This window comes from Bos taurus, chromosome 3, assembly GCF_002263795.3.
Source record: "Bos taurus isolate L1 Dominette 01449 registration number 42190680 breed Hereford chromosome 3, ARS-UCD2.0, whole genome shotgun sequence".
Taxonomy (NCBI): Eukaryota; Metazoa; Chordata; class Mammalia; order Artiodactyla; family Bovidae; genus Bos; species Bos taurus.
In genome coordinates this window covers 117,032,704-117,059,435 of record NC_037330.1, presented here as the reverse complement: position 1 = coordinate 117,059,435, position 26,732 = coordinate 117,032,704, and the positions used below count along the sequence as shown (strand labels likewise).

Sequence of the window (26,732 nt, the reverse complement as noted above, 5' to 3'; positions counted from 1 at the left end):
TTCTTTTCCAACCTGCAGGGATGGCAGGGCAGGGAGGCACCCTGAGTAGGAGGTCACTGGTTTCTCCAGCCCTCACAGGGACCGGTCAGCAAATGGAGCTTTCCCCCTTGAGGAATCGCTGCTATCTATGAGCAAACAGCGTCCTTATCAGCTGCTCAACACCACTCCTCCCAGGCGGGGACTGAATCACATGTTTCAGGTCTTTCTCAGTATTTTAGGAAGATGCTCGCTGTATTTTTGGCAGTAGCTTTGCAGAGCGCTCTGTGTGCTGAATTTGCCAATTTTAAAATAGCACAAACATTTCCCCATGTTTTGGTTCTACTGAAGAGCGCGCCGAAGACTTTCTCCTGAGAAGTTCACTGGAAATTTTTTCTACATTAAGATAGCGCCGAACAATTGAGACCAGCCTGGCGCGGCCTGAGCTTTGCCTCGTGTGACTGTCTACCGTGACAGCGCCCAAGGGTTCTGGGCTGAGATGAAGCGCTCAGTGCCAGCACTCAGGCTATTTTAGGAACATAATAGAAAAATAGTTCGCCACTTACTCATTTGCAGTCTGTGCTCAAGTTGGAGCTCTTGATATCCATACTCCCAGACAAAGAGCAGTTTGTAAAATTTGTTACAAGCAGTGTCTAAAATTCAGCTTTGCCTCAAGCAGAACAAGGGTTATATGGTTTTCTTCTTGGGAAACATTTTTTTTTGGGGGGCGGGTTGTTTATTCACAGTAAAATCTAATCACTATGCAAGTTAGCATCACTGGGATGATTAAATGAAATCACAACTCATGCCAAGTGCCCGGCAGAGCACAGCCCGCTGGAAATGTACATTAGCACACCTACTATATGCAAGGCGGTCAGGGAGAAAGAACGATGAGCAAGAGCCGGTTCCTGTCCCCCGTGGGTCTCAAGGCAGCAAACGGAGGCCTAGACTGGCTCTGCTCCAGCGGAGCTTCTCGCTGGGAAAATCAGGAAGGAGTGGCACAGTCCTGTGGATGCACCAGACTTGTTCCCACAGGGAGAAGTGGTAACCTCAGAAAGCCCAGGCAGCAAGGCGATGAGCTGCAGCCTTGCATTTACACGGGCATCACGGCCACTGCGGGCTTCCCTAGAGGCTCAGACAGTACAGCATCCGCCTGCAATGTGGGAGACCTGGGTTCAATCCCTGGGTTGGGAAGATCTCCTGGAGAAGGAGATGGCACCCCACTCCAGTACTCTTGCGTGGAGAATCCCATGCACAGAGGAGCCTGGTAGGCCATAGTGCATGGGGTTGCAAAGAGTCGGACACAACTGAGCGACTTCACTTTTTAGTCCACAGCCACAGTTTCACTGCCCAAAGGGCACAAGTGTTAAGCCCCATAGGGTAGCAGGACGCAGTATCCCAAAATATGCCTTTTTGGTGTGAGGCTTATTCTGAGCTGATTGTTTTGAGAAATGGCAGACACAGGCTTCCCAGGTGGCTCAGAGGTAAAAAAATCCGCCTGCCAATGCAGGAGATGCAAGAGATGCAGGTTCGATCCCTGAGTTCAGAAGAACCCCTGAAGGAGGAAATGGCAACCCACTCCAGGATTCTTGCCTGGAGAATCCCATGGACAGAGGAGCCTGGCGGGCTACAGTCCATGGGGTCGCAAAGAGTCAGACTGCGCGCACATATACGCAAACACAGGAAAAGCCCAGCAAACAGAGTAGAAGCTGCCCTCCTCCTTTCTTAAAATACTTAGATTGCTTAATTTTTTAAATATTTATTTTAATTTTTTTGGCTGCACCAGGCCTTAGTCGCAGTGTGTGGGATTGTCAGTTGTGGCGTGTAAACTCCTAACTGTGTCATGTGGGATCTAGTTCCCTGACCAGGGATTGAACCTGGGGCCCCTGCACTGGGAGCAGGGTTTATGTTCCTAAACTTCAGTTTGCTTTTCTCTTGTTACTCTGTCTTTTATTTCAGAGATTTTAGCCAAGAACTGGGAAGGGTAGAGAGAAAACTGTGTTTTCTCTCCTGCAGCCATCTGTCTCTCTCCAGGGAAACCCTCATCCTATTACACTGAGAAGGGGACTCAGGACCTTTGCTCGGCCCCAGACCTTAACTGTTGACCAAAGCCACTGTCTGTCCTGACAGGACAGAGATGAGCTGCCCACTCCCAGGAGGAGGGCCTCTGGCCTTGAGGAAGAGGAGGACGTGGGAGGCAGGGACAGGGCTGAGGTTGGGCTGGGGCCAGTCCCAGAAGGACGGACGGACAGCCTCCAGAACAAGCCCAGATAAGGGGACAAAGACATGTCTGTGCGCGGCTGAGAGGGAGCAAAGACGAGGCCGACAGGGCCACCATGCACAGGTCTGCTCGTGTGAGTATAAGTGTGTATATGTTTGTGTGTGTGTTCGTGTAAAGTACATTCCTAACTCTCCGCTTCCCAGTCTTGAGCAAGACCTTGCTTTTGTCTGATGGTTGATAAATGTAGGGAAACCATCCATTCAGATTGCTGCAACATATTCAATGCTCGGATGATTCCGTTCCTAAAGGAAACGGGGTGTTCATCACTCACTGATTCCTTCATTCACGTGGCCCTTTCGTTCTGTGCGAGGCCTCGCCTCAGATGAAAAGCCGGACTTTGTTTTTGTGGTTTTCGTTCACCCGCTGGTCACTCGCTCACTCACCAGTTCAGTGAGTATTCCTGAGAGTCCCCTGGGAACAAGGCGAGTGGGCCTCCTCCACGCTTTGGAAGCGTCTGGGGTGAAGCCTTTTCTGGTGTCCTCGAGATGTCCTCTCTCACGTTCGATAGCAGCATTTCCTGTGCTTATTGCGGCTTCCCAGTTTCCTTTCTTGCTGCAAAGAATTTCCCTGCAGACTTGCCCCCCCTTTCAGGTCCTGGGAAGGCGACTTGCACTCTGCTGTGCTTGAGGAGGACCGCTGTGTCCTCAGGCCATAGGACTTAGGGAGAAGGGTCCCCTACAGCACACCTGGAGAAGGGAGCCAGGGTCCAATCAGACGCGTCTTCACGAGCGTGACCCTCCAGGCTGGCGGCTCCTCAGTGCACCAGGTGCACGCTTCTGGGTGGGTGAGGGTGGGCGCCGCGTGTTTCTGATGATTCTGAGTGTCTTTCGTACTCCCGGGCGCTGACCCGTATACTCTTACTGTGCAGCTGACACGAATCTTTTAATGTTTATATTGGTACTGAGTTTGTGAAGTTTTCTTTGGCATTCCTCATTCCGCAGTAAGCTCCCTGAGGGCATTTCTAGGGGCCCTTGTAGGTCTTGGCACAGTTCTGGGGACATGGGATGGGTTCTGAGAGGCGCCGAGTGGAGGATAAGTTTTGAGATCTATTGTGTAAGAGAAAGGATGTGTCTGCTCCATCTCGTGCTGGTCAGACTGCTCTCGGGAGTGTGGTCTGGCTCCGGGAGGAAATGTGGATTGGACACAGACACAGCATCCAGAAGGGCAACCGGGAGGCCTGGGCGCTGCTGGGGAGCTGAGCAGAGTGGACCGTGGCGGCGCTGAGGGCCGGGGGGCAGGCGTGGGTGCAGGTCACAGGGCAAGCGGAGGAAGAGGCTTCTCGGCGTCAGGTCCCAAGAGAGGCTGGGGACCTCGTGGCAGATGCAGAGAGCCTCAGACTAACCTCCTGCCAGAGAGACCCCTGAGGAGGGCTAGCTTCAAGCTGGGCAGGTTTCCCCCCACGTCCATTTCCTGGACCACTAATTCCAGAACATGCTAACAAGTAGTCTGTGAAAATGTGTCTGGGCTCCAGCAAATGGGGAGCTGAGTTCAATAAACCTGAACAGCTTGCAATGTGGGGGCTTCTGTGTACAAATGCGCCTTGACTCTCCGAGAAGGGATCACAAGGAACCATCACTTCAGACCCATCTGACCTCAGACCTTGTCCTGGAAACACATCACACATCGAGAATCCACAGAGCCCACTTTGGAGATAACAGAGAACAGTGTGTCTGATAAGACCGAGGCCAAGGGCCCTTCCGGCTGTGAGATTGCAACAGGGAGGATCATCCACTGAGCTTCGTGCTTTACTGGAGCTTTGCGTGGCTGCCGTGTCCACTCGGGCTGTCACAGAACACCGCAGATTGGGTAACTTATGAATAATAGCGATTTACTCCTCACTGTCCTGGTTGGCTGAGAAGGCCAAGATCACGGGCAGTTTCAGTGTCTGGTGGGGTCTGCTTCCTGGTTCACTGTGCGCTCTCAGGGTGGAGGCGATGGGAGATCTCTCTGCAGTCCCTTTTACAAGAACCCGAATCCTATTTGTAAGGGCTCTGCCCTCATCACCTATTCCCTTCCCAAAGACCCCACTCCTAAAACGATCACATTGAGGGTTAGGCTTCAACATGTGAATTTTTGGGGGGTACAAATATTTTAAAAACTTAACATTATGGCATCCAGTCCCATCATTTCATGGCAAGTAGAAGGGGAAAAGGTGGAAGCAGTGAGAGACTTTATTTTCATGGGCTCCAAAATCACTGCGAATGGTGACTGCAGCCATGAAACTAAAAGACACTTGCTCCTTGGAAGGAAAGCTGTAACAAATGTAGACAGCATATTAAAAAGCAGAGACATCACTTTGCCAACAAAGTTGCATATAGTCAAAGCTATGGTTTTTCCAGCAGTCATGTAGGGATGTGGGAGTTGGACCATTAAGAAGACTGAACACTGAAGAACTGATGCTTTTGAACTGTGGTGCTGGAGAAGATTCTTGAGAGTCCCTTGGACTGCAAGGAGATCAAACCAGTCAATCCTCAAGGAAATCAACTCTGAATATTCATTGGAAGGACTGATGCTGAAGCTGAAGTTCCAATTCTTTGGCCACCTGAAGTGAAGAACTGACTTGTTTGAAAAGACCCTGATGCTGGGAAAGATTGAAGGCAGGAGGAACGGGGGACAACAGAGGATGACATGGTTGGATGGCATCACCAACTCAGTGGACATGAACTTGGGCAAACGCTGGGAGATGGTGATGGACAGGGAAGCCTGTTGTGCTGCAGTCCACGGGGCTGCAACGAGTAGGACAGGACTGAACGTCTGAACAACAGCAAGGAGCATTCAGTCCATCAAAGTGGCTTTCTGAACAACCTGGAATCAGGATGCATTTTAGGTATATCTACCCTGAGGAACTGAAACAATACAAGACAGATTGGTTTTGAGTTCTGGAGTTTGTAGACAGTTTAATGATAATTATTAAAGTAACAGGCATCGCTCTACAGGGAACCCACGTGGCTCAGGATGCTCCCTTCTGCTCAGAGCTTCCTCTTTCCACCATGTTTGTCATGGTCCCCCCACCTCCTCCCACCTCCCCCCACCTCCTCCAGCTTCCTCAGCAGCTGATGGGCTGTGGGTGACTGTATGGGAAGTCAGGGTTGGGGCAGGGGCGGGACTGATGATCAGGCAGGGCTGCTCCCTTGTCAGTACCAGAACCATGGGCTGCTGTGAGTGCTGAGAGGCAGAGCAGCAAACAAGAGATGGGGGACACACAGAGGACCCCTGAAGCGGACAGCTCGTCCCTTCCAGGGCTGGCTGCCCTCTGTTTTGTCAGACATGAGTAGATGTCTAACAAAATCCTTTTTACTCCAGTAAGCTTGAGTTGGTTTGGTGACTTGCAACCAAAAGAATGTTTTCAAAGTCTCCTTGTGAGTGCCTGCCATTTCAGGCTCCGTTCTGGGTCTTGTCCACACCTGACATTTTTGTACTCACAACTTCACGTGGCTAAGGCCCAAATTTATTCATCGTTTACAGATGAAGTGGGGTTCAGAGAGGCCATGTGACCTGCGAAGGTCACACAGCCAGCAAAGCTCAGAGCAATCTCCAAAACCCAGTCCGTCTGACACCACGGCCATAGCTCAGCCTCTCTCTGCACTTGCCAGCTGTACTCTTCTCTCTGCAGTGAGGAGGGCAGGGTAGGGGCCCGGTGGGCCCCAGAATGGCCCCTAGGGGGAGCAGGTGATGGGGGTTCCAGCTTCAGGCAAGAGCCCCATTGCTCTGAGGGTTCCCCGGGACGGCATCCTGTCTGCAGAGTGGGTGGAGGGGGCTGGGTGGCCGTGAGGAGCCCCACCCCGGCTGGGGGGTGGGAAGCTGATCTCCAGGTGAGGACTCCTGCCTGGTCTCCGGGCTCTGCACCCACAGGTGACTGCCGAAGTCCAGCCCCGGCTGATCCAGGGTATTCAAAGGGGAGACGGCGTTGGCGACTATTTAAATATTCATCAAAGATAGAAAGAGTAATAGAATGAGGATAGCTCAGTAGAAAAATTCAGTGGAGAAAAGAGGCTGAGTAGCTTGGTTTACGCGGAAAATCAATATAACCTGTGACACCAGGTTAGCTCTGACCACAGAGGCCGCAGGCGACCTCTCGAATAGCAGAAGGTGCCCCACCTTAGACACCTTCTCAAGTGGGTCTTAGAAGCCCAGGCAAATAAATGGTCACAGAGGACCTCCGCACTCCAGATGGAGACTCAGCTGGAAATTGAGGAGAAGAATGACATGGGGAGACCAAGCTTTGGTGAGCAAGGCCCGTAGCTTTATTTTCAACAGGGGCTTTTATACCCTAAGTTACACATAGAGGATAATAGGGGATGTGAAATTATGCAAAGTCAGCAGTCTTTGATCCTTATCAAAAACCAGGGTTTCTTTCCTGCAAATTTATTGCATACAAATGATTTAGGTGATTTACATCATCTTCTGGCCAGAAGGCCTATTAACATTTTATGACTCTTGACAAAGGTTTGTCAACCGTAAGACTTATTTTCTCTAAGAGTAATTATTCTAAGGTTTGGCGCCATCATTCCTATAGGGCAGAGGTGTAATGGGTTTACAACAAAGGAAAGAATTTATTACCTTAAGGGTCTAAAGTTGCTAGCACCAAGGCCACTACTTATTTTTTCTACATACCAACTATATTAATTAATACACATTCAAGGATACAATACAGGGGATGTGGAAACTTGGCAGCAAGCATTGGCTCATCAATGAAATCTTTTACTAGTTTTATTCTGACAGTTTCTAACTCTCTGAGAGGCTCTAAGCTATTTGAGTATCTTAAGCTTCCCGTGCCTCTCGAGGCTGGGAGACTGTAAACAATCGTATGCATAGCTGTAGGAGTCCGGGTAAACTTGTCAGGCGAGTTAGAGAGCTATCTGAGGGGTCTGGATTTAAACACTCCTAATTGCCCAGGAACTTTATTAATTGGAGCTGTAAGTTAACTCTTTGTCAGAGAGAGCGAGATGGTGGTGGGGGACAGCCCCCAGTAAAGTCAGAGATGAGAGCACAAAGCAATAAAGTAGGCAGACTCTGGTTTTTTTGGGGGGGTAGATGCTCGAGAATATCCAGGGGGACTCCTGAGGCTCGATCCCGCCTTTGCATATGCCGGGCCTCCTTCCTCATGACCTTTGTCATGAGTGGAGTGCCTCTCGCAGGCTCCCGGCAGGTGACTACACTCTCTCAGCCCCTCGTTCCTGGGCTGCACCTCCCCCGTCACCACTGCCCCGCCTCTCGCCTGCCCCCTCCCCGCCTCCACCCCCTTCTGACCACCCCCACTTCCACCCCCCACCCCCCTCACCCCCGCCCAGGCCCAGTCCAGCAGGGCAGGGACACTGCGTTGCCAATCCTTCAGTTGTGAAGCGTGACAAGGACGCCAGCCACAGGGAATTCTGACCACACAGCAGGTCTCACAGGAGCTAGACTGAAGCGATTCGAGACTCTGCAGTCCTGGACACCAGATTGTAATCCGCCACCCCTCTAGAGGGCCACCGCTGTCACAGCCCCACGGGCCCGTTCCGTCTCTGTCTGCCTTCTTGGTTCCCGCTGTCGTGGCCAAATGCTTAACCAGAGAAGGTAACTGTCCCAGTCCCTCGGAACTAACAGGCGACATGCGCATGTCCCCAGCATCACCTCTGCTGGGGAGACCCTGTGCACAGCGCCTGCCGCCTGGGGCCCAGGCGGGGCTCCAGAGTGTGCCCTGTGCAGACATTCAGGGCCGTGCCCAGGAGGGCCCCGGACTCGGGCTGGTGCTCTGTGTGGGTCTACTAACCTCCCGAAGGGCATAGGTTGGTCTAAGTTCTGTACTAGTGTCCTGGGAGAGATGTGACAAGTCACCACAGCCTGGAGGGCTTAAACCAACAGGCGTGTGTAGTCTCGTGGTCCTGGAGGCTTGGAAGTCAAGGTGTGGGTGGAGTTGGTCCCTTCTCGAAGCTCTGAGGGCATCCATGCCTCTGTCCTGGCTTCCAGGGGTTACTGGAAGCCCGTGGTGTTTCTTGGATGTGAATCTGGGGGACACTCTTCAGTCATGTGGAGTCCAAAGGTCTCCTCTTGGTTCAGGAACCCCCAAATGACCAGACCTGAGACAAATGCCCTAGCTGCTTCTCAGAGAGACAGATCTACACAGAAGCAAGTGGGTTGACCTTCTCATGAGTATTTATGACATCCATGGTATCATGAGTTGAATTGTGTCCCCCCAGAACTTGCATGTTGAAGTCCTAAGCTCCAGCCCCCAAAATGTGACTGTATTTGGAGTTCAGTTCAGTCACTCAGTGATGTCTGACTTTTTGTGACCCCACAGACTGCAGCATGCCAGGCTTCCCTGTCCATCACCAACTCCCAGAGCTTGTTCAAACCCATGTCCATTGAGTCGGTGATGCCATCCAACCATCTCATCCTCTGTCGTCCCTTTCTCCTCCCGCCTTCAATCTTTACCAGCATAGAGTCTTTTCAATGAGTCTGTTCTTTGCATCAGGTGGCCAAAGTATTGGAGTTTCAGCTTCAGCATCAGCCCTTCCAAATTGGAGAGAGGGTCTTTACAGAGGTCTTCAAATTGCAGTGAGGCCATTAGGGTGGGGCCTGGTCCCATATGACTGGTGCGCTTATCAAAAGGGAAGGGTGGACACAGACACACTCTCACGGGGAGAACCCTTGTGAAGATAAAGGCAGAGGTGGAGGTATGAGGTGAAGAGTGGCGAAGGCTACAGCAAACCCCGCAAAGCAGGGCAGAGGTTTCAAGCAGCTTCTTTCTCTCAGCCGCAGAGGGAACCAACATGCCCACGCAATGTCTGGGGGGAGAAAGTGCTGTTTCTCCACTTTTTAAGGAGATGGGTTTTCCATACATCTGGATCTTCCCATAGTCCTGCCTGGCTCCCTCTGAACATCACCGAGAGCACCCCTGGCTGGGTCCCCCTCGCCACCTACTCCCTTGTCCCGGCTGAGGATGTGGACACAGCGGTCTGCAGCCTCTGTGGTGGTCATGCCACCCAAGGCTTCTCTGGTGTGGACCGTGATCCCTGCAATGAGCCTCGGGGCTTGGGAGGGTCCGGGTGTGTGGTTCCTGGGGGAGGTCTACTCCACAGCTTCTTCCTTAGGGAGGGCAGCCAGGGAATCTCAGCGGAAGCTGAGGAACCACTGGGAAAGGAGGAAATCCAATGGTCTGTGGCTCAGACAACTCTTAGATTTAAGTACCCCACGTCTCAGTCTCAGAAGTTTATCTAAATCGAGCTGAAGTCCCCCCTCCTGCCCTCGTCCCAGTTTCACATTTCCCCAAGGCTGCCTCGTGTGCCCCACGGCCGGCCAGGCAGGAGGCTGAGTAATTTCACTGTCAGCATGAAGTGCAGCTAAAAGTAGCCGATGAGCTCAAGAACTGAATCATTTCCTCAGTTCTGCCCTCTGGATTCTAGGTGCTTTCTGCATGTGGAGCTGCAGCTGAGACAAAGGCCGTATTATCATCAAGCCCATTGAGAAGCATTCCCAGTTTGTCTTCCAGAAAAACAAACATTCTCAGTAGCAGTTTCTAGAAGTGTCTCGACTCTCCTTAAGTGAAGGAGCCTGTGTGTGGAGCCAAGCTCCCAACTGATAAATTGATGTTGAAACCATGGCACATCTGGGGATAAATCCCACTTGGTCATGGTGTACAATTCTTTCTATACTTTGTTGGAGGATTTGATTTGAGAATATTTTGTTGAAGATTTTTGCATCCATGTTCAAAAGAGTTATTGGTCTGTAGTTTTCTTTTTTAAAAAAAATTAGTTTATTTATTTTAATTGGAGGCTAATTACTTTACAGTATTGTAGTGGTTTTTGCCCTACATTGACATGAATCAGCCATGGGTGGACATGCAGTTTTCTTATAATGTCTTTGGTTTTGGTATTAGGACAATGCTGGCCCCAGAGGATGCATTAGGAAGTATTTCCTCTGATTCTATCCTCTGAAAGAGACTGTACAAAACTGGTGTAATTTATTTCTTAAATGTTTGGTGGAATTTACAAGTGAACCCATTTGGGCCTGGAGCTTTCTGTTTTGGAAGATTATTAATTATGGATGCAATTTTTAAAATAATAAATATAGGTCTATTCAGATTGTCTATTTCTTCTTGTGTGAGTTTTGGCAAATCGTGTCTTTCAAGGAACTGGTCCTTTTCATCTAGGTTACCAAATCTGTGGGCAAAGAGTTGTTCATAGCAGCATTTTATTATTGTTTAATGCCCATGGGATCTGAACTATGTCCTTATTTTCATTTCCAATATTAGTAATTTGTTTCTTCTTTCCATTTTTCTTAGCCCAGCTAGAAGTTTATTAATTTTATCAGTCTTTTCAAAAAACCAGCTTTTGGTTTCTTTGACTTTTTCTATTGAATTCTTATTTTTAATTGCATTGACTTCTATTCTAATTCTTGTCAATTTTTCTTCTATCTTTGGATTTAATTTGTTCTTTTTCTAGTTTCCTAAGGAGGAGACTTAAGGTTATTGATTTTAGATCTTCTTTTCTAATATATATATTCAATACTATAAATTTTCCTCTAAGCACGGCTTTTACCACATCCCACAATTTTGATAAGTTGTGTTTTCATTTTTAGTTAAAAATATTTTCAAATTTCTCTTGAGGGTTCTTCTTTGACTCGTGTTTTTTACAAGTGTGTTGTTTAATCTTCATAAATTCAGGGATTTTCCAGTTGTCTTTCTGTTATTGATTTCTAGTGTAATTCCACTGTGGTCAGAGAGCAGACATTGTATAATTTCTATCATTTTAAATCTGTTAAGGTGTGTCTTATGGCCAAGAAAGCGGTCTGTCTCAGTGAATGTTCCACGTGAGCTTGAGAAATGTGTGTTTGCTGTCGTTGAATGGAGAGATGAAATCTTGAAAAACAAGGGAGCCCCCAAACATTGTACCCTAATGCTCCTCAAATCCATAGCGGTCCCCTCAAGAGCTCATGCACAGGTGAGGTTGCCAGAAGCCCAGAGGAAGGCAATGCCTGAAGGTTTAAAGAGCTGAGCAGTGATTTTCACTGCCACCCACTCACTTCAGGGAACAGTGAGTTTGAAGTCTAATTTCTGCTGTGTAGAGGGGCCTGGTGGACCCTTCAGACTTTCCACTGAAGTCTCAAAAGGTCTTGAGCTTAGGAGCAAAGACTGTGTCCCAGGACTAAGGTTCACCTTAGGACTGAAGGCAAACAAAAGCAGTTTCCACCCCAAAAAAGTGTAAAGCACACTTTCCGAAATTTAAAGAGGACCCACCAGTAATTTAACTGCCTTCTAGAATCAACTCAACACTTTTCACAGGGAAAGAATCCAGAGTCTCAGCAACACACCGTTCACAATGTCTGACACACAGTGATTCCCAGACATACGGAGAATCAGGAAAATGTGACCTGTGGTGAAGAAAAACACAGAAAAGTCAGTCAACAGACCCACAAACCAGAACTGGTGAATAAGGAGCTTAAAATGCTACGATAAATGAAATAGACAATCTATAGGGAAAGGTGCACATCATGAGGAGAGAAGTGGCAAATTTCAGGAGAGATTTAGAGATGCTAAAACAGAACCAAATGGAAATCATAGAACTGAAACATACAATAAGCTACTTAAAAAAACAGTAAAGAAGAGAGACTTTAAAGGTACTTCATTAAATCAAAAGGAGAAGGACAGAGAGAACAAATAGAAAACAAACAAGATGGTAGAAAAGAGAAAGCGAAAGCTGGTTGGATGTGTCTGACTCTTTGTGACCCCAAGGACTATGTAGTCCATGGATTCTCCAGGCCAGAATACTGGAATGGGTAGCCTTTCCCTTCTCCAGGGCATCTTCCTAACCCAGGGATCAAACCCAGGTTTCCCACATTGCGGGCAGATTCTAACTGTATCAACAATTGTATTAATGGTAAATAGGGCAGAGACTAAATTGGAAGGCAGACAGGATGAAAAAGTTAACACTCAACTCTGTATACTGTTTACAAGAGACACACAATAAGCATAAAGGCAGGCTGAAAATTAAAGTGTGGAAGAGATAATATTGGCTCATTTGGCTTGGTGGTGGCGGCGGGGGTCCTTACCCATTTCCTTCGTGTCCAGTCGCAGACCTTGCAGCCAAGAGAAGGAAGGGCTTTCTGAGCTCCAGGAATACTGTGTGCACATTGTGAGGGCCTGGAACTGTGCCCTGGGGGGCGCCAGTGAGTGCAGGTCACCGTGAGGGCCTGGAACTGTGCCCTGGGGGGCACCAGTGAGTGCAGGGCCTGCAGTGGGTGGCCCCATGAGGCTGGCCTGGAGAGATGCCCCGTGGATGAAGACAGTTCTTCATTTATCAAGCCTTTTTGTGTCTCCGCCTTCCCTGGTGACTCAGCTGATAAAGAATCTTCCTACAGTGTGGGAGACCTGGGTTCGATCCCTGGATTGGGAAGATCCCTTGGAGAAGGGAAAGGCTACCCACTCCAGTATTCTGGCCTGGAGAATTCTATGGACCATATAGTCCATGGGGTCGAAGAGAGTTGGACACGACTCAGCAACTTTCACTTTCACTTTTTTGCGTCTCCAACCACACTGCCTCCTGGCCTGGGTGCACACACTGGTTCGCTTTGCTGGGGGGTAGGGGTACAGGCCAGCTCAGAGGCCTGCGGGGAGGTAGGCTTGGGGCTACTGGGGAATTCTCAGGATCTAGAAGTCGGGGGTGACACAGGTTTTAAGTAGTTGCGTCCCTTGGCCCCATGGACTCTTCCTCTGTGACAGCAGGCTGGAAGAAGGCCAGCAGAAGGCCCTTGGGGAGTGACCCACAAGCTGGGGTTGCTGAGGATAGGGGTGAAATCAAAGATTTCAAGTTAAGGGCTTAGCAGAGGGCCTGGTGAATAGTAGGTGCTCAGTAAAAAGAAGCTACGTTGGTTTGTGGTCTTCTAGTCTTTGTGGAATTGGACAAGGCTTCTCCCCACTCACCCTGCAGGCCCTGCACTCACTAGCGCCCCCTAGGGCACAGTTCCAGGCCCTCACGATGTGCACACAGTACTCCTGGAGCTCAGAAAGCACTTCCTTCTCTCGGCTGCAAGTTTCTCATCCATCTGTCCATCCATGTGTCCATATTTCCTCCTGCAGATACCCTTTCCGCTTCACTCTGGTCAAGCGAGGGGCTCTCCTCTGCCTGCGCCCTCTGCCCCTCTTGGACCTGGTCTGAGCCAGGGCGGCCTCTCTCTGGATGCCTCCCTCCTCCCGTCCTGCAGTCCCGGGCGCCCCGGGGCAGCACTTTGCTTCATCTGCACCTCTCCCCTCTGCTCTGCCCAGCCTGGCAGGCGGCCACGCGCCGAACTGATTGTTGAGCTGAGGAATGTAACTTAGTGCTCAGAAACCCCTGTTGGAATTTTCCATTGAGATAAGCAAGGGTGAAGGTTTCAAGGTGAGGCTGGAGGTCATGCCTGCTTATCTCAAGGTCCTTAGGAGGTAAGAACAGCCTGGAAGATCTGTGTCTCAGATCTCTATCACACTATGAGGTTGATTCTTGCCTAGAGTCCTCCCAGGAGGCTCCACGGAAGAATGGGAGCCTCGTCTCCCCTGCAGATGTCTAGAGCAGGTCACTAGGCACGTCTACCAGAAAGCAGTGTGGATGATCTGGGCCCCGGGGTCCTTTTGCAAGGAGCAGGGGCTGGGGCGGGCAGTTGGCAGTGTTTGCTACAAGCCCTGAAAACTTCAAAAATCTCAGAAATGTTTATTCAGAAGAGGGTCAGGCATTTGCCAAGTGACCCCAGGAGGACACGAAGGCAGAAAGTTACAAAAAGCTGATGTTTGAACCATCTCAGGATGTCGAATCCTAAAATCTAGAATCCACATGGATATTTGAGCAGAGACTGGAAAATCAGTGGGCAGTGCTAATGGTGTGTTCTTCAGCCAGTGGGTGCTTAGGCCAGATGGTCCCCAGGGCCCCTTCAACTCCAAAATCCTGTAGTTTTGCATATTTTTTGAAAGGGGAATGTGCCCATGCATGCCTGTATCTGTGGCCTGATTAATCGGCATGGCAGAAAATTTTCCCTGGTTAATGTCCATACAGGAAAGTTGATAAATGCAAAGAGAGAAAGTTAAAAGTTTGTATGGCCATATAAAAATAACATTAATTAAAAAAAATAACATTAATTATGGTCACATAAGTAAATTTGTTGGGCTTCCCAGGTGGGATAAGAATCCACCTTCAATGCAGGAGATGAGAGTTCAATCCCTGGGTCAGGAAGATCCCCTGGAGACAGGCATGGCAACCCACTCCAGAATTCTTGCCTGGAGAATCCCATGGACAGAGGGGCCTGGAGGGCTATAGTCCATGGGGTCGCATAGAGTCAGACATGACAAGCAACTGAAAACACATGCGTACAATTGCTTATGTACAAGTTTTGACTAATTTCCACCACAAGCAGTGATGACTGGCCTACAGGTCTCAGCGAGGTTAGCGGTCAGAAGGTCTGTGTTCTAAGTCTCCACCTGCCCACCAAGGACTTTACTTGTGCCCAGGCCTGACTCCCCACACCCTCACCGGAAGCCCTCCCCCGGTTTAAGTGTGGCTTCTGGGGGCTGAGATCAAGTCACAGAGGCCAGAGATGAAGGGAGATCTGGAGCCGTCTGATCCAACGCCTCACCTTAGAGATGAGGAATCGGCCGTCGAGAGGGGGAGTGACTTGCCGAGGTCTATGTGTGAGGAACCTACAGATTTCAGGGAAAAGACCCACTGAGATGACAGCCGTGCAGGGTGACCCCAAGACCACAGAAGCGATGAGCCCCCAGGCCCTCCTGAGCATGTGAGTCTTGGCCTCTCATGGCCTTTTGAGGTGAGAACAGGTCAGTTGTTTGGGGCTGGCCTGAGTCCAGGCCCCGGGGGTGGTTCTCCGACACCCGCCAGTGGTCACTCAACGTCACCTGGGGGGTAGGGGTGCCCCACCCCCGTGTGCTTTGGCTCAAGTCCTGAGACAGCCAGGACTCTAGGTGGTTCCTGAGATTCCCACCCCAGGTGTCCACACCCCAGATACCCTCTCCCCTTGAGGGTGCCCAGGGCCTGGCCGCAATGATGGCACCCTTGAGATCAGGTTGCACTACATGGCAAGGTGAAGGCATTTTCACCGATGGAACTAGGGCCCTCATCAACTGACTCCGAGTTAAGGAAAGGGAGATTGTGTCTGGTGGGCCTGGCCTGATCAGATGAGATGGGACGGGCGTCTGGAAGTCAGAGAGAGGTCCTGATGGCCTTGAGAAAGCAGTCATGTGTGAGAGGGCCTGGGGGTTCTGGCCAGGAGCCTTCTGTGGGGGCTTCTGAGAGGTGAGACTGGCCCTGACAGGGAGCTAGTAGCAAAAGGGGACCCCAGTTCTGCACTGGGAAAGACTGGATTCCACCAAGACTACATGAGCATGGGGGGACCTTGAGTTTCAGAAAGGACGGAACCTGGCGGGCATCTTAACTGCAGCCTGTGAGACCCTGGGCAGAGGACCCCGGAGGCGCCCAGGCTCCGCTCCTGACCCTTGGAATCTGTGAGGCTATAAATGTGTTCTGTAAGCCTCCGAGTTGAGAGTTGCTTGTTACACAGAGACAGACGGACACACAGGCCCTGAGCCCCCTACCACCCAGAGGTGCTGTGTTGGCCCCACTCCAGGCTGCAGTGGGAGCAACATGGATTTGGGGCTGTTCCCTCTGCTCCTGAGCCAGTCACTGGGGGCTCTGGGGCCATAGGTCACAGAATTCTAAATGCAATTTTATTTTATGTTGATCATTCGTGAGGCTTCCTCTGCTGGGAAACGGAAGCAGGGATTCTCCACGACTTCAGTCCCCGTCCAGGAACTTGCTCCCCGCGGGCCTGGAAAGACACAGAGCCCCACCCCCACCCCCTCCCCTGGCGCTGGCCCCTGGCTGTTGGTGGCAGCCGTGAATTCTTCTGACCCAAATACTTCCTGCTCTTCTGGGCTACTAGTTTCATGCACAACAAAGAGCCCCACAGCTTGAGGAAGGCGCGGAGGGAAATAAATCTGCAGCGCAAAAATGAGACTCACAACAAAGCTGAGAAACTAGGCGGGAGCCGGCGGCCGGGGAGGAGCGGGACTTCCGGCAGGGGCAGGTGCTCCGGCAGGTGCTCAGAGGCTCCCGCAGCCCCCGCGCTAAGGGCCAGGCCTCCTGCCCCAGGTGATCACGTGACCAGGGCGCACCTTGCCCCGGGAGCTTCTCTGGAAGGGAGGAGGCCTGACCTTGGGGAGGCTGCCTCTCACCTGTTTTCTGTCGGAGCCAGCCTCTGCCCGGCCCGGCAAACGGCCACGCCCAGCCTGCCCGTGGAGGGAGCAGGCCTTCCCCGTGACCAGAAGTGGGGGGAAAGGGGGACCCAGGTCGGGGCCCTGGGGGACCCAGTGATGACCGGCTGTGAGGCTTGCTGGAAGTGACCGGGCCTGGGGAGCACGTGAGTCAGGGTTTAAACTCCTGAGTGGTTTGTAGTGTGTGTGTGTGTGTGTGTGTGTGTGAGTCTGTGTGCACATGTGTGTGTGTCTGTCGTGTGTATCAGTGTCTGGGTGCATGTGTGTGGATGTGTGTATATCTGTGTGTCATGTGGGTTTGCACCTCTGTGTCTCTGTGTCTGTGCCTGAGCCCCCGTATACGGAATCAGAAGTGGAAACTGAGGGGCCAGGAGTGTGTACTCCTGTGCGCTAGAGGTGTCCTTGCTCGTCCCTGTGGTTTGCTGGGTCAGGGTTCCGGCAGGAGATTCCAGTGGAAAGAATCTCCTTTAATCTCTCTGTTGTTGTTTAGCCACTGAATCCTGTCTAATTCTCTTGCGACCGCCACGGACTGTAGCCCGCCGAGCTCCTCTGTCCATTGGATTCTCCAGGCAAGAATACTGGAGTGGGTTGCTCTTTCCTTCTCCAGGGGATCTTGCCAACCCAGGGATGGAACCCATGTCTCTGCTTGGGAGGTGGGCCAGCAGGGCAGCTGGTTTAAAGAATGGCCTCCGGGAAAATTCAGTTCAAATCTTGAATCCATTTCCAATGGATTTCGGATCAGGACACAGACTGTCCTCAGGGTAGACAGCTGCGTTGTAATCCTTGCGCGCTGGGCGGGGCCAGCCAGGGAGTAGGCCTTGGGCAGACTGCAGACCGACCCTCCCTGGGGTGGCTCCTCCCCAGGAAGGCTGGTTTGGATTTCCCACCCTCTCCTTTCTCCCTCGGTGGAGGGATGTGAGCTTGTAAGAAAGAAAAGCCCCAAACTGCAAGGTTCGAGAGGGTGTCCCTATTGGCCTCAAGCATGAAAATGTCTCTGCATTTAGAGACTTCAGTCACCCCAGTTCAGTTCAGTTTCTCAGTCGTGTCCGACTCTCTGCGACCCCACGGACTGCAGCACGCCAGGCTTCCCTGTCCATCACCCCATCTTCATGAAATTCCAGAGGCCGAGTCAGCAGTCACATTTTTGATTGTCTCCCTGAACAAAGGGCTCCAACCTTTGATTATCAAATGCTTATGACATGTAATCACACAAAAAAATCATACAGGAAAATGCTGACTGCAGTCTTATTTATTACAGAAAAAAAAAAAAAAAAGAAGAAAGCCAAGTAAACATCCGGTAACGGAAATAGTTCAGCAAACTGGAATCGTTGTAGGGATGTTATGTGGTCATTAAACACACACATGTCAAATGCATCTGTAACATATATAGCAATGTGGAAAACTACTCTTGATACAGCTTTTTTTTTTTTTTAATGTTAAAACGATTGTAAGATTCTGAGAAACAAACTAGAAGAAAGTAGGCAACATCTTGTCCCTCATGTAAAGGGAATGGGATTATGGGTAAAGAGATTTTTTCATGTTGACAATTATGTGTTTATGTTTATAGCAAAATAATATTTGTAGATAAAGAGGTGGGTTACCTGTATGTTTATTTATACTCCACCGAGTTTGGTTAATTCACACGTTTTGGACTAAAGATTTTCTTGACTTGAGTTTTATTAGTTTGTGCACATAAATAGAAAAGAAAACTCAAAGAGGTGTCTTTAAATACTTGAGAATGCCCTGTTGTCAGTGTGTTAGAAAGTTCTCTTTATGTAGAATTATAGCACAGATCAGTGGAATACCTGCTTCTCAGCAGGTGCCTTAGGTACTTAGCAAGAAGCAGGGCATTAGTGCGGGTGTCACAGAAGCTAGGGAGTCCATTCTCAAAAGCGTTGCTTTTTCTGAGCTTTATTGAGACACAGTCGACATAATAACATTGTCTATCTTTAAGGTTTGTTATGTGCTGACCGGATATATTTGCATATTGCAAAATGATAACCATCATAGCTGAGCCAACACCCCTACCACCTCACATAATGACTGTGTCTTTTTAAAAATTTCTTCTTTATTTATTTTAACTGGAGTATAATTGCTTCACGATGTGATACTGGTTTCTGATGTTGGTTTCAGCTATGTGTGTGCGTATATGCCCTCCCTGTAGAGCCTCCCTCCCACTCACCCCCGTCCTGGCCCTCTCGTCATCACAGAGCTGAGCTCCCTGTGCTGGATAGCAGGTTCCCGCTAGCTGTCTGGCTCACACATGGTGTCAATATGTCGGGGCTACTTTCCCCGTTCATCCTCTCCTCTCCTTCCCTCACTCTTTCCATGTGTCTATTCTCTCCAGGGGGGTCTCTATTCCTGCCTTGGAAATAGCTTCATCCGTACCATTTTTCTAGACTTCACATATATGTGTTAATATATATTTATTTTTCTCTTTTTGACTTACTTCACTCACTCTGTGTAACAGGTGCTGCTGCTGCTAAGTCGCTTCAGTCGTGTCTGACTCTGTGCGACCCCACAGACAGTAGCCCACCAGGCTCCCCCGTTCTTGGGATTCTCCAGGCAAGAACACTGGAGTGGGTTGCCATTTCCTTCTCAGATAACAGGCGCTAGGTTCATCCCTATCTCTACAAATGACCCTCTTTAGTTTCTTTTAATGGCCGAGTAATGTTTCATTGCATAGACGTACCAGGTGGGAACATTTAAGATCTCTCTCTTGGCAGTTTTCAAGTGTGTGATCAGTATCAGCTCTAATCATTATGCTATACTTGAGGTCCGCCCAAATTCGCGAATCTTACAGCTGAAGCTTGCACCCTTTGACCCTTATCTCTCTGTTTCTCCCACCCCAGCCACTGGTCACCACTGCGCTACAGTTTCCCCACATTTAGCCAAAGAACAGGTGGTTAATAAGCGAGGGCTTGCTACTGAGCTGACCGTCTTTAGGGTGGTGAGCTCAGGCTGGCGGCTCCCTGGCAGGCTCCTTGCACCAGCGGTTCTAGACGTGGACGGAACACAGGACCTGCTGCCTCTGTAAGTGGTTGAAATGATGCTCGTGCCTGGTGAATATGGTGTGGACATGAAGGCAGCCTGCTTTGGCTTTAAAAACTTTTTTTTCTTTTGAAAACAACTTTGTTTTATTGAAGCTGATCTACAATGTTGCATTCATTTCTTCTTTATAGTAGAGTACTTTAATTATATATGTGTGTGTATCTATCTATATATATATAGATATATATATAGATAGATATATTCTTTCTCATACTCTTTCCATCATGGTTTGTCCCAGGATAGCGAATATAATTCCCTGTGCTATACGGTAGGACCTTGTTGTTTATCCATCCTATATATACCAGTTGGCATCTGCTAATCCCAAACTCCCAGTCCATCCCTCCCCCTTGAGCCTGCTCTGACTTTGAATCCCAAATCTTTGTCTTAGGAAAGCTTCTCATCTCTCTGTAAGGTGAGGTAACACCGGCCCTGGAGGCTTCTTGCTTGGCTTCAACAGAAGCCTGTGTGCAGCTGAGCCATGCAGGGCCCTGAGCCTGCCGCCCCTGCTCCTCGGTGGACATGGCCTGTCCCTTAGCCTTGGTGTCCTCCTCCCCTGCTGTCTTGTAGGGTAAGGGCTCCCTGCCCCACACAGAGAAGCCAACACTATGGCACTGGCTTTTGAGAAAAGACAGAGTTTTAATTCGAGGTTGACCAGAGAGGAGATAGGAGACAAGGCCCCCTTTCTGCAGTCCAGGGTTGGGGCCACATTTAAGGGGCTCGGGGAATTTTAAACTCAGAAGCTAACTAGTTTATCTTAGATCAGTCCATTTAAGTGTTCATTGGAAGGACTGATGTTGAAGCTGAAACTCCAATACTTTGGCCACCTGATGCGAAGAGCTGACTCATTGGAAAAGATCCTGATGCTGGTAAAGACTGATGGCAGGAGGAGAAGGGGACGACAGAGGATGAGATGGTTGGATGGCATCACCAACTCGATGGACATGAGTTTGAGCAAACACCAAACTCTGTTGGTGATGGACAGGGAGGCCTGGCATGCTGCGGCTCATGGGGTCACAAAGAGTCGGACACGACTGAGTGACTGAACTGAACTGAAACCAGTCTATATAAGTGACTTGCACAGCTGGAAGTTGTGTTTTCCTTATTAAAGAGCTTTTCACATGGTAAAGGGCTCTGATGCCAGCACTTCCGTTCTTTGCTTTCCGTAGTCTGAAACTTCTTGGTCCGGAGTCATCCTGGAGGCGTGGCTTCTGCCTCTCCATGTACAGCACTGTCTCTGCACCGTGACTCCAGGTTTGATTAGTCAACCAATCTGTTTGAGGAGGCAAGAGCTGTTCAAGTTGGTCAAGGTTTTACGTGCTGTTTTAGCAGCTTCATCTGAATGTAGGGTGATCCTAAAGGCAGTTCAGTTCAGTTCAGTCGCTCAGTCGTGTCTGACTCTTTGGAACCCCATGGACTGTAACACGCCAGGCCTCCCTGTCCATCACCAACTCCCGGAGCCTACTCAAACTCATGTCCCTCGAGTCGGTGATCCAACTTTCAGTAACTTTCTGCTTTCCTTGGTCTCTCAGGCTGAGCTGCCTGGCAGAAGCTGGTCTCAGGGCCTGCTGGAGGCCCCCTCCTCTGGTTCTCTTTCTGCAGAGACCCCAGCCCACTGCTTGACAAGCTACCTGGCGTAGGGCTGGCTACACAAACGATGTCTGACATGCTGGCTTCTTGCTAAGCCAGCCCCACGTTCACTCATGAGATCTTAATTGAGCACCTACTGTAGTCTCAGTGGTTAGATGGCATCACCAACTCAGTGGACATGAGTTTGAGCAAACTCCGGGAGATAGTGGAGGACAGGGAAGCCTGGTGTGCTACAGTCCATGGGGTCACAAAGAGTTGGACATGACTTAGCAACTGAACAACAGCAGCAGTCTCAGTGAACCCTCGGCTTTCATGAGAGGTTAAAGCCCAGCGAGAGAGATAAACAATTACCATCAAAGTAACTGAATTAAGGTAGAATTAGACACCGAGATCATTTCAATCAAGAAGAGGAATAAGGGGATGTAGGCCGGGCGATGGCAGGGAGCGTTGTCTCTTTTTTGAGCTGCTATTTACGGGGACTGGACACAGGATGGGATGGGGCGGTGGGTACCAGGGTCGGGGTGATGTAGGAGTGGCAGCTGTGAGAACAGACGGGAAGGTGCGGCTGGAGAGGGATTTGCATCAGCGTGAGCAGAGAGCAGATGTAGCTGCTGCACTGTAAGGCAAATTCCCCAGCTTATTTGGCGATGTGGTTGACAGATAAGCAGCTCTAGCAACCCCTGACCTTTGAGCCTGTGTGTGTGTGTTATCTCTCCTGGGGCTTCAGGCTGCTTTCCGGACTCTGGTTTGCCCTTTGACCTGCAGAGGGGAGTTATAGGCGTCATTTTATCCGTGGAGGGCCAGCCGCTTCTGGGGCTTCCCGTTTGTCCTTACTGTTTATTTTACTGTGTCTTTTTTTGAAAAAGTGTTTTAACTTTTTATTTTTTTGGCTGTGGCGCTCGGCATGTGGGATCTTAGTTCCCCAACCAGGGACTGAACCCGTGTTCCTGCCACGGTAGCTCAGAGTGTTAACCCCTGGACCACCCGGGAAGTCCCTATTTTACTTTGCCTTTGAGTTTCATTTCTACCCGTGGGTCAGGAATCTGCAGCAGGACAGCTTTGAGTTCTTGCATGGGTGGTGGGTTCTGGAGAGAGGGATGGCCCTTGTAGAACCCATCCCCCAACCCCAGGCAGCTGTGAGTCTGGGGGCTGCAGAAGAAGCTGCAGCGGGATGTCACCCCCTGACACCGTTAAGTGTCCTGAGGAATATGGGGTTCCAGACGTGGTCTCCGGGAACCACTCAGCTCTGCTGAGTCCCTGTCCCCGGGGAGCAATGGGCCTGTGAGCATCACCAACTCAATGGAGATGAGTTTGAGCTGTCCGCATCGAGTTGGTGATGCCGTCCAACCATCTCATCCTCTCTCATCCCCTTCTCCTCCTGCCTTCAATCTTTCCCAGCACCAGGGTTTTTTCCAGTGAGCTGGCTGTTCGCATCAGGTGGGCAAAGTATTGAAGTTTCCGCTTTAGCATCAGTCCTTCTAATGAATATTCAGGACTGATTTCCTTTAGGATGGACTGGTTGGATCTCCTTACAGTCCAAGGGACTCTCAAGAGTCTTCTCTAACACCACAGTTCAAAGGCATCAATTCTTCGGCTTTCTTTATAGTCCAACTCTCACATCCATACATGACTACTGGAAAAATCATAGCTTTGACTATACGGATCTTTGTTGGCAAAGTGATGTCTCTACTTTTAAATATGCTGTCTAGCTTTTTCATAGCTTTTCTTCCAAGGAGCAAATGTCTTTGGATTTCATGGCTGCAGTCACAATCCACAGTAATTTTGGAGCCCAAGAAAATGAAGTTTGTCACTGTTTCCATTGTTTTCCCATCTGTTCGCTGTGAAGTGATGGAACTGTATGCCATGATCTTTGTGTTTTGAATGTTGAGTTTTAAGCCAGCTTTTTCACTCTCATCTTTCACTTTCATCAAGAGGCTCTTTAGTTTTTCTTCACGTTCTGCCATAAGGATGGTGCCATCTGCGTATCTGAAGTTATTGATATTTCTCCCGGCAATCTTGATTCCAGCTTGTGCTTCATCCAGCCTGGCACTTTGCATGATGTACTCTGCATATAAGTTAAATAAGCAGGGTGACAATATACAGCCTTGACGTACACCTTTCCCAATTTGGAACCAGTCTATTGTTCCATGTCCAGTTCTAACTGTTGCTTTTTGAGCTGCATATAGATTTCTCAAGAGGCAGGTCAGGTGGTCTGGTATTCCCATCTCTTTAAGAATTTCCCACAGTTTGTTGTGATCTACACAGTCAAAGGCTTCGGCATAATCAATAAAGCAGAAGTAGACGTTTTTTCTGAAACTCTTTTGCTTTTTCTATAATCCAACAGATGATGGCAATTTGATCTCTGTTTCCTCTGCCTTTTCTAAATCCAGCTTGAACATCTGGAAGTTCACAGTTCACATACTGTTGAAGCCTGACTTGGAGAATTTTGAGCATTACTTTGCTAGTGTGTAAGATGAGTGCAACTAACTGTGGGGTAGTTTGAGCATTCTTTGGCATTGCCCTTCTTTCAGATTGGAATGAAAACGGACCTTTTCCAGTCCTGTGTCCACTGCTGAGCTTTCCAAATTCGCTGGCATATTGAGTGTATCACTTTCACAGCATCATCTTTTAGGATTTTAAATAGCTCAACTGGAATTCCATCACCTCCACTAGCTTTGTTCGTAGTGATGCTTCCTAAGGCTCAGTTGACTTCACATTCCAGGATGTCTGGCTCTAGGTGAGTGATCACACCATTGTGGTTATCTGTGTCATGAAGATTTTTTGGGATAGTTCTTCTGTGTATTCTTGCCACCTCTTCTTAATACATTCAGCTTCTGTTAGGTCCATACCATTTCTGTCCTTTATTGTGCCCATCTTTGCATGAAATATTCCCCAGGTATCTCTAATTTTCTTGAAGAGATCTCTAATCTTTCCCATTCAATTGTTTTCCTCTATTTCTTTGCATTGATCTCTGAGGAAGGCTTTCTTATCTCTCCTTGCTATTCTTTGGAACTCTGCATTCAAATGGGTATATATATTTCCTTTTCTCCTTTGCCTTACACTTCTCTTCTTTTCTCAGCTGTTTGTAAGACCTCCTCAGACAATCATTTTGTGTTTTTGCATTTCTTTTTCTTGGGGATGGTCTTGATCCCTGCTTCCTGTACAATGTCACAAACTTCCATCCATAGTTCTTCAGGCACTCTATCAGATCTGATCCCTTGAATCTATTTGTTACTTCCACTGTATAATCATAAGGGATTTGATTTAGGTCATATCTGAATGCTCTAATGGTTTTCCCTACTTTCTTCAATTTAAGTCTGAATTTGGCAATAAGGAGTTCATGATCTGAGCCACAATCAGCTCCTAGTCTTGTTTTTGCTGACTGTATAGAGCTTCTCCATCTTTGACTGCAAAGAATATAATCCATCTGATTTCGGTGTTGACCGTCTGGTGATATCCATGTGTAGAGTCATCTCTTGTGTTGTTGGAAGAGGGTGCTTGTTATGACTGTATGTTTTAAGGCTTTCAGTACAGTGGGAAATACTAAAATGTTTTGAGATCCTTGAAACACTAACCATTTTTGTAAATAGGTTTTCTGGAACCTATTTACCAGCCAGTTTTAATCCAGGACTTCCCTGGTGGCTCAGATGGTAAAGCATCTGCCTATAACGCGGGAGACCTGGGTTCAATCCCTGGGTTGGGAAGATCTCCTGGAGAAGGAAATGGCAACCCACTCCAGTATTCTTGCCTGGAAAATCCCATGAATGGAGGAGCCTGTTAGGCTACAGTCCATGGGGTCGCAAAGAATCGGACGCAGCTTGAGCGACTTCACTTCTTTAATCCAGGAACCACAACTGAGAGAATGCCATGCCTCTCGGGCTTTTCAGAACATTTTTGGAATAGCTACGGATTGTTCAAAAGTGAGAGGTGACAGGAGGAGGAAGCGAGCCGGTCGGATGGCTAGCATTCAACGGCTACCCTGCAGGGCTTGAAGATGTTCGTATGCGTTGGCCCTGCAGGGCCCTGGGCACATGCTTTCCAAGCACATCACAACAGACCTATGTCATAGCTATCGTTACCCCGATTTCCAGATGGCAAGATGGGGTGCATAGTGGCCCAGGACTGGCAAGCCAGGCGCCTCTGACTTAGAACTCCATTCTGTTCAGGGCTGTCTGTGTTTGGTCAGTGTCCCGGGGGTGAGCTTGCTGAGATCATTTGGCATCATTCAGCCTCCTTGCATCGCTGTCTCTCTGCAGGGCATGGCGCAGGTGAATGGGGTCCCTCGTCCCGGAGCCGCCCTGGGCCAGCCCTGCATCTTCAAGCTGGTTCTGCTGGGCAGTGGCTCTGTGGGCAAGTCCAGCTTGGCTCTCCGGTATGTGAAGAACGACTTCAAGAGTATCCTGCCGACTGTGGGATGTAAGTGATGGGACAGGGCACCGCTTCCTTAGTCTCCTAGTGGGGAGGCCAGAGCTGCTGACCCAGGCGTGGGGCACTGGGAACCAGCCACCTGGGAATTCTCATGCCCTCCTGGAGCCTCAGGTGTGCTGGGGGCACAAGGTCCTCCATGGGCCAGCAGGCACGCACACGGAATCCAGAACTCAACCAGGCTTCAGCTCAGCTGGAAGATTCTAGGGCCGAGTCTGGCACCGAAGGGTTGGGTATGTGAGAGATTTTGTTAGTGGAGGGGGAGCCCAGAAGAAGCACCTGCCCCCACGCTCTGGCACCCGGCCCCCTAGACAAGCCAGCCTCTCACTCTGGATGGTTGCCCTCCTACTAAAGCTATTCCTTTTCTGCCCGGACTCAGTTTACCCTCCTGGCTCGGGTTGGAGCGGGGATGGGTGCTGTTGGAAAGGTTGTCAGGGAGGGAGGCCCCTCTCACTGTGCTGGTTAAAGAGGCTAATGGATCACAGCCTTCAGAGGGGAAGGACTTTGGAGCATCTGTGGGCAATCAGCTTCCTTTACATCCTGTCTAGGGGTGAAACCCCCCATTTCCCACCCAAAATAGGGAAACCCAACCTGTATTTTGTGTCAGTTTGCTTGGGAGGCAGCCCAACATGCTGGAAAGACACCTAATTTGGAATGAAAGCTTTGGTTTGAAATTTGGACTTGGTTATGCAGAGTCCCTTGGACTGCAAAGAGATCCAACCAGTCCATCCTAAAGGAAATCAGTCCTGAATATTCATTGAAAGGACTGATGCTGAAGCTGAAACTCCAATACTTTGGCCACCTGATGCGAAGAACTGACTTATTTGCAAAGACCCTGATGCTGGGAAAGATTGAAGGTGGGAGGAGAAGGGGATGACAGAGGATGAGATAGTTGGATGGCATCACCCAAGCAATGGCCATGAGTTTGAGCAAGCTCCGGGAGTTGGTGATGGACAGGGAGGCCTGGTGTGCTGCAGTCCATGGGGTCGCAAAAAGTGGACATGACTGAGCAGCTGAACTGATACTGATGGATAAACCTTCCATTTCTCTGCATCCATTCATTCATTCGCTCATCTGTCCACTCCCTCTCTCACTTAGTAAGTACCTGCTGGGTGTGGCCTCTGTCCCAGGTCCCTAATAGGTATGGAGGATTTTCTAAATGCCAAGCAGGCACACCGACAT

General features: G+C 49.5%; 1 protein-coding gene across 6 annotated transcripts in view; it reads left to right on the top strand.

The window, feature by feature from the left end:
- Positions 1-2,098: 2,098 nt before the first annotated feature.
- The window catches only part of RAB17 (RAB17, member RAS oncogene family), a 46,557-nt gene continuing 21,923 nt past the window's right edge, over positions 2,099-26,732 (top strand). For 2 of the 6 annotated variants that reach the window (XM_024990271.2, XM_024990269.2), the window contains exons 1-2: positions 2,228-2,330; positions 25,382-25,541. In XM_024990271.2, the coding sequence (XP_024846039.1) occupies positions 2,313-2,330; positions 25,382-25,541 (178 nt within the window). In that variant the 5' untranslated portion in view covers positions 2,228-2,312. Of the gene's footprint in view, positions 2,331-25,381; positions 25,542-26,732 lie in introns of all 6 variants that reach the window. The other 4 variants (XM_059885242.1, XM_059885241.1, XM_024990274.2 and 1 more) reach the window with 4 other exon arrangements.